Source organism: Ornithorhynchus anatinus, chromosome 9, assembly GCF_004115215.2.
Source record: "Ornithorhynchus anatinus isolate Pmale09 chromosome 9, mOrnAna1.pri.v4, whole genome shotgun sequence".
NCBI classification, from domain to species: domain Eukaryota; kingdom Metazoa; phylum Chordata; class Mammalia; order Monotremata; family Ornithorhynchidae; genus Ornithorhynchus; species Ornithorhynchus anatinus.
The window spans coordinates 498,763-515,653 of NC_041736.1; the positions used below are offsets into that span (position 1 = coordinate 498,763).

Here is a 16,891-nt window from a genome sequence, read left to right on the forward strand (position 1 = left end):
CAGCACTGTACTCGTCCGCTCAACTGTATATATTTTCGTTACCCTATTTATTTTGTTAATGAATTGTACATCGCCTCGATTCTATTTAGTTGCCATTGTTTTTACGAGATGTTCTTCCCCTCGACTCTGTTTATTGCCATTGTTCTCGTCTGTCCGTCTCCCCGGATTAGACTGTAAGCCCGTCAAACGGCAGGGACGGTCTATCTGTTGCCAACTTGTTCATCCCAAGCGCTTAGTACAGTGCTCTGCACATAGTAAGCGCTCAATAAATACTATTGAATGAATGAATGAATGGAAAAAAAATGGGGATTACCTGTGAGGCTCACAACCTGATGACCCTGGATCTCCCCCAGCGTGCAGAGCAGCGCTCTGTACATACTAAGCGCTTAAAAACCAACATTATTATGGTTCTGGCGGGGGGGGGGGGAGGCCCCGTGGGCTGAAGAGAGGCTCGTCCCCGCGCTCCCCCCCCCCTCCGGGCGCGCGCACGCAGGCAGGCCCGCCGTCCCGTCCGCGCGCACGTAGGGGGAGGGCGAGAGCGGGGGCGCGCGAGGAGGGAGGAGGGAGGAGGAGGGTCGGGGGCTGCGGTCGAAGAGGAGGCCGTGGCCGAGGCCAGCGGGGCCGGCAGGAGGACGGGACCGGCCGGGACCGCACCAGGCCGGGACGGACGATCGGGCGCCATCGGGCCGGCCGGCCTCCTGCCCGGAGAAGGGCGATGCGGTGGTTCCAGGGCGCCATTCCGGCCGCCATTGCGGCGGCCAAGCGGAGCGGCTCGGTGTTCGTCGTGTTCGTGGCAGGTGAGGAGGCGCGGGGAGGACCATCCCCGGGGGGGGGGGGGTCCACCCACTTCAGGGAAGAGACGCGGAGAGGGCGTCTGGCCGTGGAGGGGGGGGGTGTCACGGTGGGCCCGAGGCCCCGCCGCTGTCAAGCTGTCGCTCCCGCTCGGGTCAACCCCGGAGGATTAGGGAGAAAAAGCTGTGTCACCCGGGAGTGGACAGGACCGGACCCCCAGGCCTGCAAGCGGCAGCGGGGAAACGGCCGGGTTGGTTGAGGCCGGGGCGAGGGAGGGAGAGAGAGATCCTCCGGCCCGGGGCCCTAGCACGGTGTCCACCGCCCCCTCTCCCCTTTCTCCGCTTCGCCCTAAAATCCGAGCCCCGGGGCCTCGCTTCTGATTTCTGCCCCTTCTCCTCCTTCCCGGCCCACCCTTCCCGGCCGGGGAGGGCGAAGGATCCGCCCCGTAGGCCCGGGAGGGGCCTCCTGAACTTGCCCGCCCCGCTGCCCCGCGACCCTCTCCGGTCGGAACGGCAGGCCGGGCATCTCCATCTTCATCCCGCCCCGACTTTCTTTGGCGATCCGATTTAGCAGCCCAAAGGAACGGGAGAGCTTTTGCTGGAGGGAAAGGCAAGTTAAACTGCAGTTTAGAGTCCGCGCCGCGCACTGGAATCGTAGTGTCATCGTAGCGGTGAGGAGACGGTTACAACCGAAGGGGGCTACGGTTTTAAAAGCCGGTGCTGATGCATCGTTGTGTAAATTAAATGGGCCCCCGGCTTTTAACAGCTTCTACTTATTTGCCTTCGGCCCAGTCAGTTTCCCAGGAGGGTGGTTTACCGGTTTGCTCCCGAACGTCGCTCGGGCCGGCGGGGACGTTGACGATCCAGGTTGTCATTTCGGTTATGCCCAGATCAGAAAATCCAGCCCCGTGCTTTTCCTTCACCAGCGTTGCAATTGTCCCTAAATTTTAAAAAGAAACCTCTAGGGAGATCGGTTGTGGAACAGCGTGTGATGCAATAACCGCATAAATACGGTCAGTTCTCCCAGATGGTGGGGGCCTTGTGCTTACAGAACCTGCGTCAAGGAAAATTTGGCCGAAGAACTCAGCCCGTGTCCACCGCCGGGCATCCGAGTCCAACAGACTTTTCTTAATAATAATAATGTTGGTATTTAAGTGCTTACTCTGTACATCCCCTTGATTCTATTGATTGCTAAATAGACTATTATGACCTTGGTATTGGTTAAGCGCTTACTATGTGCCGAGCACTGTTCTAATAATAATGTTGGTATTTGTTAAGCGCTTACTATGTGCCGAGCACTGTTCTAAGCGCTGGGGGAGAGACAAGGGAATCAGATTGTCCCTCGTGAGGCTCACAGTCTTAATCCCCATTTTACAGCTGAGGTGACTGAGGCCCAGAGAAGTGAAGTGACTGGCCCACGGTCACGCAGCTGACAAATGGCAGAGCCGGGATTCGAACCCATGGCCTCTGACTCCAAAGCCCGTGCTCTTTCCACTGAGCCACGCTGCTTCTCTGCTTTTCTTCCGACACCCCGTCAGGTTCTTTCTGCCCACCGCCGCCGTGCCCTGTGAGAAGAATATCCCCAAATTCCACTGTCACCTGCCAGCCAAAATGCATAGTGAAATCGTCTGGCTGTATTAGGAAACCCTAGTGAAAAATCTGAGAGGTAGAGGAGGTGGGAAGTTCTTTCATCAGAAAGATTTTGCACAATCATGCGCTCGGTAACTCAAAGACTGCTGGGGAGCACGTGGAATAATACTGATAATTGTGGTATCCGTTAAGCATTTACTATGTTCCTAGCCCCCCTGCCAAGTGCTGAGGTGGACCAGATTGTACACAGTCCTTGGCCCACATGCGGCTCTCAGTCTAAGAACTGTGTGTTTACTAGTTTAATCTTCACTGTTTGGTTACCAGCTCTGCTGGATATTGTGTAAGTGACAGAGGCAGCTTGACTTAGAGGGAAGAACAAGGGACTGGGAGTCGGGAGGCCTGAGTCCGAGTCCCCAGCTCCACCACCAACATACCGTGTGACCTTGGAAAAGTCACTTAACCCTCCTCATCTGTGAAAGAGAGATACGAGAGATTGTGGGTCCCGTGTGGAACAGGGACCGTTATGTCCTAACTGAGCACCTACCCCGGCACTTAGCATTTAGTAAACACTCGATAAATCCCATGAAAAAATACATAAAAATAAAAGAGGGGCTGTTAGGTCCAGCATGTGCCCATACTGGACGCCCTTAAAGCTGACCTGTGACCCCAAGGAATAGTAGTAGTATATAAATGCTTACTGTACTAAGCTCTGAGTGAGAATATATAGGTGGTTAGTGGGTAGTGCAGCGGGTGAATCAGAGGGAGAAAATCTTGTCCTCTACCCAAAACTTGTGCTGTTTTTGTCCAGAGCCCAGTACTAGGCACTGAGAGTTTTGAAAGAAGTCACTAAGTCCCCAAGCCGGCATTAGGTTCTGTTGTGGGAGCTCCAAATCTGATGGGGAGATAAGTAATGGAGGGGTGAATCGGTGGCCCTCCGCAGACTTTATTCTTTCCCCTTAGCTTAAAAAGTGGCTCATTCCTTTGCTCCCTCAGGGATGCCTCTCTTGGAAAACTCCTTTCATACCATCCCAGCTATACAAAAGCGCCCTGCGTCTGAAAACTCACAGTATTCCCAGGCAATTTGTAGGGTACAGACTGCAGTTGGAAAAAAAGTCCCTGGGTACCGTGAATTTGTTGTTATAAAAGTTTTTCATTTCTAATTTTTCACCTTAAAATAGTGTCAGCACTCACCCCCTCAAATTTCATTGAGCACTTACTGCGTGCAGAGCATTGTGTTAGTTTCTTGGAGTAATACAGTAGAGTGAGTAGACCTGATGATCCCTGCCCTCAAGAAACGTACAATTTAACAGGGGAGACCGTCACACAAATTACAGGAAGGACGAAGCAGTAGAGTATAAAAATATGTATGTAAGGAGGATGCCCAGGGCAGTTGAAATAACTGGTCCCCAGTAATCTGGGAAGGCTTCCTGGAGGAGATGGGCTTTTAGCAGCATTTTGAAGAGGAGAAAAATTGTGAGTAGGCAAAGAGGGAGTATGCATTCGAGCAGGGGAATGACTTCAGCGGGGGCAGGTAGATGGGGAGTAGGGGCAAATCTTTCCGACTCCCAGGCCCACCCTCTGTCCACTAGGCCACACTGCTTCTGATTCGTAGCCAGGGCACACACCAACCAAAGGCTGATATGAGAGGTGGATGGGGGCGTTCAGAGACCTTTGCAAGCCGTTGGCAGCAGAGCCTGAGTAAATTGGACATCATTCAAGGCCTGGAAGGCTAGAAAGGATCATGTGCTGCCAGGTTGTGAAAGTGGATTAGAGCCATCAAAATGGGGAGGTAGTGAGTCCAGGTGGAAAGGATAGACCTGGGGCATACTTTGGGGCTCCGGGATCCTGGACAAGGCAATGCCCCACCTATCAAACAGTCAGTCAGTGCTATTTATTGAGCACTGACTGCGTGCTGAGCCCTGAGTGACGCACTTAGGAAACTACAACAGAGTTGGTAGAAGTGATCCTTCCCCACTAGAAGCTTACAGCCTACTTGGGGAGACTGACTTTTAAATAATATAATGTGGTATTCGTTAAGCGCCTACTGTGTGTCAAGCACTAAGTGCCAGGGTAGATACAGGCTAATATGGGAAATAGTAGAGTGTAACTGGGGTGAGTATCAAAGTGGTTAACATGATTTCCAATTTACTCTCCCCAACATTTAGTACAGTGTGTTGCGCATACTAGACACTCGGAAAAACTGTTGAATGAATGGTTATGGGGCAATCAGATTGTGGCCTGGAATCCACTGAGGCCCTCCAAAAGCAGATGGTGCATGCACCAAGGGCATGTTGTTTTCTGGGAAAAACTCAACAGAAGCATTGAGTTACTGTGATTCAGGTCCTATTTTCTGCCTCGAGAATAAATCCTAAGGAAAAATAACTGTTAAATATATAGTGGGTATTCTTACATGTAAATCTGCATGTTTTCTATCACGTATCCATTCATTGTCGAAGTTGGGGTAGAAAGTCCACCATGGAGGTTACTGTGAATTTTGGCTTCCCGAAGCAGGGTCCTAATTTCTAAGCAGCTTGCGGGGTCTGGCACTCCATTGTGTGGTAAGAACCTCCTCTTTTACAGGTGACGATGAGCAGTCCGTCCAGATGGCTGCAAGGTGGGAAGAGGAGAAGGTGGCCGAAGCATCTGCAGACAGTTTTATTGCTATTAAAATTGATACCCAAAGGTTTGATCCCATTTGATATATTTCATATTATTAATAATAATAATAATAATAATGTGTTTGTTAAGCACTTGCTATTTGCCAAGCACTGTTCTAAGCGCTGGGGGAGATACAAGGTAATCAGGTTGTCCCATGTGAGCTTCACAGTCTTAATCCCCATTTTACAGACGAGGTAACTGAGGCACAGAAGTGAAGTGGCCTGTCCAAGGTGACAGAGAAGCAGACAAGTGGCAGAGCCGGGATTAGAAACCCCATCCTCTGAATCCCAAGCCCGTGCTCTTTCTACTAAGCCATGCCGCTTCACTGCATTTGTTTCTTGGATTTGGCCCAGGGTTTCTGGCAGTAATGCCCTATGAGGGGTTGCAGACTTTAGAGCGGGCTCAGAATGATTTCCCTCCTGTAATGTTGACTGTCTCTCCCCGTCCCCACCACAGTCACCTTGGTATTGAAAGGCACCCGCTGGATGGCTGGGAGTGGTGTCACATGTTTTGGGAGTGCCGGGGTCAGTGTGGCCTCCCCAGCATCCAGGATGCCCCTTAACTCTCTTCCCATGCCAGATCTCCACATTTAGGCCTGCAGATTCCTTGCCTGCAAAAAAAACCTTTATGGTCTGGGTGTAAGGCGGGGGGGGTCTCACCTCAGAGAATTCAACAGCTACCATCCCGGGTCTCATCAGTTGGTCCTTTCCCTCTTGGAAAGAGGCCCGTTCACAGAGGGGAGGCTCCAAACCGGGCAGCTTTTGCCAAAGTGAATAATTTTGGAAGGGCATCCCTGCTAAAATGGGCCACTCTCTTTCAGAATGGAGAGGTGAGATAGAGCCCAGAGGAGGGTGGGGTTGTGGGCGGAGAGGCTAAAGCAGGAGGAAGGAGCCTAAATACGAGAGGGGATTAGGCGTGGACAGAGGTTTCCAGGACCCTGATTCAGCACTCCAAATTGGGTGTACTGATTAGTTCTTCATTTTTGCCCCTGTCCAGTCGCATCCAGTCCTAAATATTCCCTAATAGAAATACTGGAATAATGAAATTTGGAGAATAAAAAACAAGAACTATGATCTTATTGTAGAGGGTGTTGGAGATTTAACTGACCACCTTCTAAACTCACACCCCCTCTTTTATTTTATGGTATTTGTTAAGCCCTTTCTATGTGCCAGGTGGTATACTAACCGCTGGGGTAGAAAATAATCAGATAGGACACAGTCCATGTCCTATATGGGACTCACATTCTTAGTCCCCATTTTACAGATGAGGTAACTGAGGCACAGAGAAGTTAAGTGACTTGCCCAAGTTTACACAGCAGACAGATGGCAGAGCCGGGATTAGAACCCAGGTTCTCTGACTCCAACTCTCAGGCCCGGGCTCTTTCCAATAGGCCACGCTGCTTCTCATGATTGTGAGGCTGTAGCCAAAACTGTCTGCCATTCCCTAGTGCCCCTTCTTAGGCTAACCTCCACCAACGTTCAGTCTCTCTCTGATGTCTTCCGCAGGGCTGCCATGGAAGAGTTTCTTTCTCCGCACACAGAGGCCCAAAGCACTGAGCTCTGCAGTGGGGACGGGCCGGGGAGTTCTCTTGTGAAAGGCTCTAAAGTCTTCTGTTGTAATCTAGCAGCCAGCCCCTTTCCCTACTGAAATTGGGATTCAGCCTGAGGCTTTGGCTTCTGCTCTGACCTGTCTCTGCTGGGTGTTAGGTCAAGACCCAGAGCCAAGAGCAATGCAAGACTGGCCACCAGAATTGGCCATCGGTTGGAGGGAGGCCAGGGCAGGGCCCCATTCATGCGAAAGCAACACCAAGTCCCCAGGCCAAACCCTTGCTATAGGAGCTGCCTCTTTCTACTCCCCAGGAATGGGCCCATGTGGAAGGATCAGGGGTTTGGGGTGGGGACATCTGAGTCTCAGTAGCACCTGCCCACGCACGCTTTCGCTCTCGGGGAACTAACGCCTGCCTCTTTGGTTTTGTCTTGCAGTGAAGCATGTCTCCAATTCTCCCAAATCTGTATCCTTTGTGAGGAGAGAGATACGGTTGGTGTGTGTTTGGCCGACAGGGATGGGCTTTCCCACCGAGCCCAGTTCGTGACAACGATCAGAAGCAGTTAGTGCAAACGCAGCTCCATTCCATCTAGTACCTCTGTGGCCAAGTCCTGCAGGAGAGAGCAAAATGGATTCTTCACCACCCCGCCGCACACTGTGGGAGCCCAGCCGGGGTTTTAGAAGAGCAAGCAGGATGTGCCTGCAGTGGAGAGCAATGAATGAGGAGGCCAGAGGGCAGGGCGGAAGGGGAAAGCGTAGCTTTTGGGCAGACCGTGGGCATTAAGACCCCAAATTGAGTGGGTGGTCTGTTGCCAGGAGCAGGAGAGCCCAAATGAGCCAGTTGGCATGCTCATTCGGAACCTTCTCTCACCAGGCAGCTGGCCGGACCTCCGGGTGCATAGCCAGGTTCCTGAGACCGTCCCCCGGGTCCCAACCCAAGCTGTTCGCCTTTACTCTCGAGAACAGATCCTGTCGTCTGTGTGCCATCCAGTTTCTTTATAGGAGACAGTGGGATCCCATTGGAAGTGATAGCTGGGAGCGTCACAGCGGAGGAGCTTATTAGCAGAATTCACAAAGTCACACGGGTGAGACACCAGAAACCAGAAAACGCCATGCCCTGGACTTGTTCATCCTTCCGTCTGCCAAAGTGAAGGGGCTTTGGAAGCCACATGTGTTTCTGAGCCAGCCAGCCAGCCAGAGCCATTAAAGCCTTCACAGTCTCATAGCTCGGGGCAACAAGCCTCATCCCATCCGATCGGGGTGTTTCCTGCCAGGATAGCACCAGGACTAGCAGCTTTCAGACCTAAAAACAGATTGAGGTAGCTGGAGGAAACCCGCTACCTAGAGGAAAGAGAAGGGACACGGAGGAGGGGTGAAGTGAGGACTGTTCAAGGAATTATGGCCCTGGCAACAGAGTTTGGGGGCTGAGAACCACCATTTGCGTGATGGCCGGGGCACACTGACTCTTATAAACCTGCTTGCTCCCACTGAATTTGTCTCCAGGTGATTGTTAACACCTAGTGAGCACCCGCCAGTGTGTGTCTCGCCTCTCCCTATCAGAGGGGCCAGAGGTCTCTTACTTCAGAAAAAAACTCTGTCCCCGATCTTGCTGACCTGGTTTTAAAAACCCCCTCAAGCTCTTGTGAAACAGCATGTGGCCACACCTCGCTTTTCCCATTCCTGAACTCAATGGGTTTGGTGAGCCCGAGTCCCCGTGCAACACTCCTTCCCACTCCACCAATCCCTGAGACCCTGGGCCACCTCAGCTTTTAGTCCTTTGAGTCATTCTTCTCTGGGACGAGGGACGAGTGCCTAACTTCTGTGTTCAGTTTCAAGGCTGATGAAGAGTTAAGTCTATGCCAACCAGGAGTCTCTTCTGAGACATCCCTCAGTGGAATCTGGAATGCATTTCCCTCCCAACTGTCCTGTTTCAGAGCTGCCTACCTTGGCTTCGACTGCTTATTGCAGTTCATTATTTGAAAGGGTTCAGCCAGGGCCCTTGGCTTCTTTGCTCCCTCACCCCGCCGAGATCACCCAGGCCTGGGTGTCAGCCCCAGTTCCTAAGCTGGAAGCGAGGCACTTCACATTTCCATCTCATGTCTCCTTGTCTGTCTCCTTCCAGATGCACAGACTAAAGAACGAAGCGACAGTTGTGGCTGACGGCCAACTGACAGACTCGATGTCACCCCCGGCTTCTTCTGACGGACCCACCGGCGTGAAGGAAAACCCACAAGCCCCATCTGAAGAGCACTGTGAGCCTTCCACATCTGTCACTATCAAACAGGAGGCCACATCTGTCACTATCAAACAGGAGGCCACATCTGTCACTATCAAACAGGAGGTCTCCCTGAGTAAGTTTTAGTGGGCCCGGTGTCGGGATTGAGGAGGCATCCCACTCTCCAGTCAATTCTGACTTAGTGAATGGAGCCACTTTGGGGTGTTTTTAATACAGCGGTGTAGCAGGGGTCTTGAGGTCTTGGCCAGGTGCATCTGCACCCACCTGTCCGATCCACCCCCAGCTTGCCAAGCCTGAAGGCCTGCGTCAGGGTCAGAGCTTTGAGCCAGCTTCCTAAAGTCTGTGCTGATCTTGCTCTGGCATCAGCCAGTGTCTCTGGCTGCCAGTCGAGCATCATGTGGGTAGAGTGGCAGTAATTGGTAGGGGTGAGGAGCAGTGAGGTGGGACAAGGTCTGGGGAGGCAGCATTGAGGTACCCAGTAGTGGGCCTCATGAGAGCCAGTGACCTCTCCCTCCTGTCTGCACTTCTCCCCGCCCCACCACTGGCCATAGGGTGCCACAGCCCGTTACCCCTGGGCTTCCGGCTGTATTCTGGGATGTGGGTCCAGATATTGAGGGTTTGGGAGACCAGAACCTCTCCCTCCCCACCTTTTACTTCATGTTTTCCCACCTCAGTCCAATCTGAGGTCATCCTAGGGAGTTGGATGCCATGTCATCTTGCTGTGGGGTTTCAGCCTGAGCCTCCTGAGAATTACCCAAAACTAAACAGGCCTTTAGGGATTCTTCTGGGCCGGGGCAGAGACATGACCACTCTGGGTTAGACCAGAGCCTCTGGGCAAGCTGATCCATTCAGTCAGTCAATCGTATTTATTCATGCATTCAGTCAGTCATATTTATTGAGTGCTTACTGTGTGCAGAGCACTGTACTAAGGACTTGGGCGAGTGCAATACAATATGAACTGGATACATTCCCTGCCCACTTCGAGTTTACAGTGTAGTGTCATCTCTGATTCAAACTGGCCTTTTGGTGTGTGAATGTGGGAGGTGCAGAGGAAGAGGAAGGCCCTGCATTCCAAGTGGCCTTCACCGGCTTCCATCACACCCCTAAATTATGGAGCCCAAGAATGTGCATCTAAGTTTGAAATCTTGGGACAGCAAGGAGAGATGCAGGGGAGGAAGAAACAAGAGAGTTGAGAGGTTGGATGAGCGACCGCAACTCCAAGCAGGGGGCTCCAGTTTCCAAACCCTCAGGACCCTCCAAAGAGCCGGTAGAGTGGATCCGCAGCCCCTCCCCTAACATCTGCCCACTCACTCTCCCTTGTGTCTTTCTAACCATTCCAGGTGGAGACACCTCAGGCTCCGCCAGCCCATCTCAGGAAGCTCAGGTCCAGTCCCAGGAGAGTGGTATGGGGCGCCCGCCTGCAGACGACCTCACAGATAAAGTGGAAAGGTTTGCCCTTTTAAACCTTCCCTAAACCGGACTCGCGTTCCTATTGCTTGTTGCAGTTTAATCTCTGAGGGAGCACCACCTCTGTGCAGTGGGAACTTGGGCTGTGGGGCTGGCTTGCTTTGCCCCAACAGGAGCTCAAGGGCATGATGTACCCAGGCCCATAGATCACAACCCACAGCCTCTGATCCGGGGCAGTTGGCCAGCCTCCCAAGGCTACCCAAATGTACCGCTTGCTCCTCTTTTTGAAGTTTTTTAAAAATTTTTTTATGGTGTTAAGTGATTAATATGCCCTAGGCACTGTTCTAAGTGGCCGCCTATCTGGAGGTTCCCTTCTTCTCCCTTCTTGGAAAGTCTGTGACCTATGTAAATCAAAACTCTGAGGACGAACTCAGATTGGTCTGACCTCCACCAAGCACTGATGCCAAATCCACTGTTGGTGGGTCAGATCAGAAATCTGACGGATCCAGTCTGGACCGGTAGTGTTCCAGGGCCTCCAGATCCCGAAGTGACATGTTGCCACGGCATACAGGCTTCCTCGGCACTGTGCCTCTTGCCCTTCTTGAGTTGAATGTTATCTTCTCAGATGCTTTTTATTTCCTGCACTCTACCGTCCTTAATAGTAGTTTCTTTAATGCAGAATAACCAAAAAACTCGAAGAAAGACGAGAAGAGAAGAGGAAAGAGGAAGAACAGGTAAAGTTGATAGTTCAGTGCCTCTACTTGGGTGGCCTTTGGCTGGAGGTGTGCGAGAACCTGTTTCACTTGCGGCTTGTCCCAGGGTGGCACATCCCCTTTCCCTCCTGTGTCCCTTCTTCTCTTCCTGCTATAGAGCTTGTCACCTTGGGGTGGTCCCTGGGAGCAGGTGGGTGCAGGAAAGGGTCTCCCATGGCACAGCAGGCAGGATTGTGCCTTCAGGTTCTCCTCAGCCTCTGGTCTGGTTCACCATGAGAGCATGCCTCCCCTTTCTCTCCTTCCCCCTAAAATGGACAGCGGGTCCCCAAGCCCTTTGAAGACAAAAGGGTTGGGATAGTTCTGGCAGCCCATCCTCCCTCTGCCGCCCCTTTCTCTGTTCCTGGAATTGCATTTCCAGCCCCCAGAACAGTGCTCTGCACAAGGTGAGGGTTCACTCAATGTTGTGGACATTGAAACTGGTCAAGATGACTTTTCAGTGTCAATAGAACCTACTGAGCGTAGAGCATCATTCTGGAAGCTGGGGGAACTCACAGGGGTAGTCAAAGATCAGATCCCTGCCCCCTCAATGAGCTTCTAGGGACAGGCGAGGTTTGCGGGGACAGGTGAGTTTAGTTTAGGATATAATAAAAGTTTTAGCTCTTTTGCTTTCCCTCCCCCTGTCTATGCTCCCTTTGAGCACCTGGCATGGTGACAAAGGTCAGCTGCCCTCCTCTAGATTGTAAGCTTGTCTGTTATACTTTCCCAAGTTCTCAGTATACTGCTCGTCAAACAGTAAGTGCTCAATAAATATGACTGACTGACTGACTTCAGGCACCACGGGCAACTTTTGTGTCATTGCCCCTCGAGCCAGGAGATGGTGGTGCCCTCCAGCCAGAAACCATTGCCAACAGGCCTTCGACGAGGCTGTCCCCATCCAGGTGACCTCTTCCTCACATTTTGGCATAAACTGTGCTCAAGCCAGGGCCCAGGGCTGAAATCCCAGCCACCTACCCATCACTGTCCTTCCACCGAACGCGTTGATGTTGCGCCCAGGGCTCTTGAAATGGCCTTTCTCTATATTCAGAAGGAGATCCAGAAGGAAATTGATCGAAGGAAGACAGGGAAAGAAATGTTAGACTACAAGAGAAAGCAAGAGGAGGAGTTGACCAAGAGACTGTTGGAAGAGAGGAGCCGAGAGAAGGCAGAGGACAAGGCAGCAAGGGAGCGCATAAAGCGACAGATTGCAATGGTGAGTTTCCCCCGTGGGGATGGCCAGTTCCTACTTTCCGAGCCCCCTGGGCCCACTTCTGTCATTGCCTTCAACATTGGCATTGACTGAGAGCCTACTGGGGACAGAGCTCCCCTACAGATCACACAAGAGGAAAAAGGCCTAGGGCCGGCCCCCGAGGAGCTTACGATCCAATAAGCGGGAGACGAGCAGACTCTGCTGCACTATAAAATCAGAAATGCAAATGGGAAAAGCAAAAGATAAGCAGATAGCTGCATAACCGATACATAGGTGAGTGCTCACGCGCCTGGCCTCAAGTGACCGGAAAGGTGGATGGATCGGAGAAGGCCTCCGGAAGGAGGTGAGGCAGGAGGCCAATTTCTGGTTTTTAAGCTTCTGTAGACTGTAGACTCCATGTAGGGAGACTGTAGGCTCCCTGTGCCTACCAACTCCGTTGGATTGTACTTTCCTAAGTGCTTTGTACAGTACCCTGCACACTGTAAGTGCTTAACAAATACGAATGATTGATTGGCAGAATACAGTGAGGAGGAAGCTCAGTGCTGCTGGCAACAGTGTGAGCAATGGGTTAGAGACAGGGGAGTCTCAAGTGAGGTCCAGGGCTGCCCAGTAGAGATCATTCCTGGGAAATGGTGCAGATAAAAATCATTAGTTTGGCTTGTGAGATTTCCAGTTATTTTTTTCCATTAGAAACTGGACTGAGAATGGTAAACGCTACCTGAAGAAGGAATTTTCAGTTTGGGGTAGAATGATTTTTTTTTTTCCATGGGCTTTACGAAGAAGAAGGGTATTTATTAATCATCTACGGGAAAATCAGAGTGGAGGCTGTCTGTGTCCTCTCTGTGGCTCACAATCAAAGAGGGAGATGAGCAGGGGGACCTGAGGCCAGGAGAGATCATAAAACAGTTTAGTCTAGTGGAAAGAGCACAGACCTGGGAGCCAGAGTTCTGAATTCTAATCCTGGCTCTGCCACCAACCTGCTGTGTGATCTTGGGCAAGTCACCTACCTTCTCTGTGCCTCAGTTTCTTCATCTGTAAGTTGGAGATTCAGTACCTGTTTTCCTTCCCCCTTAGCCTGTGAGCCCTGTATGGGACAGAGTCTCCGTCCACCCCAGCTCTTAGTTCAGTGCTTGGCACATAGTAAGAATTTAACAAACACCATAATCATCATCAGTGGCAGAATTGTGACTAGAACCCAGATCTTCTGACTCCCATCCCATGCGCAGCAGAATTTATGCAGAGACAAAAAGCTGCTCATAGGAGCCAAGCGATGGACTGGGCCAGCAATGACCTTGGGGCAGAGACTCTGCCCAGCCGATCGTGGCCAGGCAGATGCTGGCAAAGGTGAAGGGCCCAGTCCCCAGGGGGCCATATTTCCTGGCAGTCGGGAAGGAGAAGAGGAAAGTGGGGCCCACATTTGGGGCCAGAGCCCCGTCGAGGAAGGTAACTGCCTTTCGCTTTTTTGAAGGATCGTGCCGAGAGAGCAGCTCGCTTCGCCAAGACGAAGGAAGAAGTAGAAGCTGCCAAAGCCGCCGCTCTTCAGGCCCGACAGGCCGAGATGGAAGCTAAAAAAGAGCCCCCTCCACGGGAGCGAAGGTAAGTCCACCCAACACAGAGACATCTGAGTTTGTTGGGGGTGGGGGCGGTGGGTAGGCAGGAGGAGCAGTGGATGGGACCGGTCGGGCTCCCATGCAGCAGAGCCTGTTGCCGGAGAAAGCGCAGAGGCCTCGGTGAACGAGGAGCAAACTCACTGAGCTGTCCCTGAGCTGGTTGCACAGAGAGGGTCCCGCCGAAGGGCAGCAGTCTGGGTCTGGCATCTGCATCTGGCCCTAGGAGACTCTGCAGACAGCGTTCCCTGGTCCCCGCCCACACAGCATGGGTGCAGCCCATGTCCGGAGTTTACAAGGCTCACCTTGGGGGTTAACTGACGTGGTAGCGTCCGAGCCCTGGTTCTTATGAGGGCTGAGGCGACTTCTGAGTTCAGCTTCTCTCCAGGTGGCTTTGTTTTGCCCTCTCTGTTCCCCACTCCAAGTTGAATCTCACCAGACCCAGGCCCGGGGGATGTCTGGGGAGACATTTGAGGGCCCGGCCTATTCCCCCTTCCCCACTGACCATGGGCAGAAAGGACTGAGCAGGGGCGCACTGGCCATTGCCCTGTCTGCCGGTCACTGGGGATTGGGGCTCAGTGTACCAGGCCACACAGATGCCACAGCTGTCTCGCTGCCAAGTCCCGTTTCCTTCGGAACCCAGCCACCCCATGGCTCCTCGGGGGACGACGCGTGCATTGACCGTCCTGAACGTTCTCCCTCAGCGCTGTCGCGAGGATTCAGTTCCGCCTTCCCGATGGGTCTTCCTTCACTAACCAGTTCCCCGCCACGGCGCCTCTCGAAAACGTACGGCAGTTTGCCGCCCAGGTACTGCAACGTCCAGCGACTCCAGCACCACGATTCTGTGATTCAGCGTTTAGTCGGGGGAGGTGGAGGAGGAGGCTGTCATATCTGGGTGGTTGGTCCCCGTCAAAACTTGTGAGCACCGCAGAATCACTGCAAAATGTCTTCCAGGCTCAGTGGCCCAGGGACTCCCGGTTCAGGTCCCTGTGGCTCCTGAGGACCGACCGGCCCGCAGTCTGACAGTTGCGCTTGCGTTGCAGACGGTGGGCACCATCTACGGCAACTTCTCACTGGCCACAATGTTCCCGCGGAGGGAGTTCACTCAGGAGGATTATGGAAGGAACCTGTCAGACCTGGAGCTGGCTCCGAGTGCTTCTGTGGTACTGGTGCCGGTAAGCCAACCAACCGTTTGCCTGTGGGGACTGTTCAGAGTCGGGCGGTGGCTTGATCTGGGCAGGTGGTGAAAGCTAGACACCCCCAAGCTCTCATCCGAGCCCACAGGTTCATTCACTGTCCTGCCGCCTGGCCTGGAGTGGCCAAGTAGTCACGCTGGCTGGATAGGCGGGCCCTGGGCGGTCCTGGATGAGGGTCTAAGTCTTCTCGTTGCACGTTGTCAAAGCAGCGGTCTGCCGCCATAGCCTGGAAAGGAGCCGACCCCGAGACGGCGCTCACTCTTACGTGGGTGGCTTCCACAAAAGACTTGGTTACATCTCACTCTGCTGCGGGGCCCTCTGCCTTCATGGTGGAAACTTGGGAACTGCTGGGAATCAGAACCCTTGTGAGCCCTCACTCAGCGGCTACAGAGGTTGGCCTTGTGGGCACAGTGGGCTGCCCCACTCTTCTGGCCGCAGGTCCTCGGGTGAAGAGAGCGAGAGGGACCGACGTCAGCATTGCCGTAGACTCCCTCCAACGTGCCCGGTTTGCTCGTTTTCAGGCCGGGAGGACTGCCGTAGCCACCTCCACATCCACGGGAGGAGATCTGTGGGCGTTCCTGGGGACGATACTCTACCCACTCATCGCGGTGTGGCGGATCATCAGCAACTTCCTCTTTGCCAGTCCTCCCCCAGCCCAGGCCGCAGCCAGACCGGCACCCCAGATGGCGGCACCCTCAGCCCCTGCCGTGGCCAGCGGCTCAGACCCCAGGTACCCAGCCCCAAGGGCTTCCAGCTCTCTCTCTGCCAGGAAGCGGGAGACACCAGGCTCACCTTTCCCCAGTGGCTGCCGACTGGGCGCCATCTGGAATGGGGGTGGGCACAGTGGCCTCTGGGAAACGTCTTGGCTAGGTTCTCGGGCTGAGCACCCCGAGGATCAGGAGCCGAGGGATGTGACCAGCAGCCCCCGTTCTTCCGCCGGCCCCGTGGAGCAAGGGGTCAGGGAGCGAGGAGGGCAGCAGGGATGGGTCCGGAGCAGCTGTGGCTGCTCCTGCCTGGTGGTGACCCAAGTCTTCCCTCTCGGCCCACTCAGGGAAGCGGTGCGCAGGCGAGTGCCGGACAAGCACGGAGAGGACTTCAAGAAGGAGGGAAAGGTCTACAGGCTGAGGACGCAGGACGACGGCGAGGATGAAAACAACACGTGGAATGGAAATTCCACCCAGCAAATGTAGGTTCCCTGCCAGCCGCCTGCCATAAGCCCCGTGCCTCCTCCTGGTTTAACTCAACTTCACCAGCAGCGCGGCCGCCTGCTGAAACCTGGCGGGGTTGACCCACGGCCGCCTTGGCCTGCTGCCGTGGGAGTCGCCCCTCCCCACTCGGGCCCGACCTCAGCTCACTGCCCTCAAGGGGTTGGCCACGGTTTAGCCATCGGAGGCAAGCAGCCACGCCTTCCTCCCCCGGCAGCTTACAGTCCTGTGTTTCGCCCCTTCTAGCCCAGCCCCAGACAGACTCCCACCCAAAGCCCTGGGCCTCTGCCCAGCAACAGGGCCTAGTCGACTGGTGGCAACCGCCTCCTCCTTAGCCAAGGCAGATGGTCATTTGTTTAACTCTTCCTCTATCGCCTCTGCAACTGCAAGCAAAATCTTGTAGTTTTTAATCAGTTATTCGGAAACAAAATAAAAAAACTTTTCCACAACGACCAAATGAGTGTGAAAATCCATCGAGGCCTAAGGTGAAATTGGGACCAGCACTAAGGTTTGGAAGGAGCCCGAAAGGCTGGAGGTTTCTTCTGGCCCAGGCGCAAGTGACCCGCCCCACCCCCCCCCCCCATGCTGTTTGTTACCTTGACTCTTTCTTTAGGGCCTCCCCAACAACTGGGACAGTTCACTCCCATCTGGAGTGAGCTTGGAGCTCTGCTGCATCCAAAACACAGGCCAGGAATGT

The 16,891-nt window shown here is 53.6% G+C and overlaps 1 protein-coding gene across 2 annotated transcripts; it reads left to right on the plus strand.

The window, feature by feature from the left end:
• The first annotated feature begins 544 nt into the window (after positions 1 to 544).
• On the plus strand, positions 545 to 16,646 carry UBXN4 (UBX domain protein 4). 2 transcript variants are annotated; one of them, XM_029072557.2, is made up of 13 exons: positions 545 to 797; positions 4,962 to 5,064; positions 7,022 to 7,050; positions 7,551 to 7,669; positions 8,707 to 8,935; positions 10,161 to 10,269; positions 10,907 to 10,961; positions 12,025 to 12,189; positions 13,655 to 13,782; positions 14,498 to 14,600; positions 14,837 to 14,968; positions 15,511 to 15,719; positions 16,041 to 16,646. In XM_029072557.2, exons 1-13 carry the CDS (start codon positions 716 to 718, stop codon positions 16,177 to 16,179), a joined length of 1,602 nt encoding a protein of 533 aa, XP_028928390.1. In that variant the 5' UTR covers positions 545 to 715; the 3' UTR covers positions 16,180 to 16,646. The 2 variants fall into 2 exon arrangements, with proteins under 2 accessions (XP_028928390.1, XP_028928391.1); XM_029072558.2 differs by lacking the exon at positions 545 to 797 and adding an exon at positions 1,732 to 1,804.
• Positions 16,647 to 16,891: the final 245 nt, after the last annotated feature.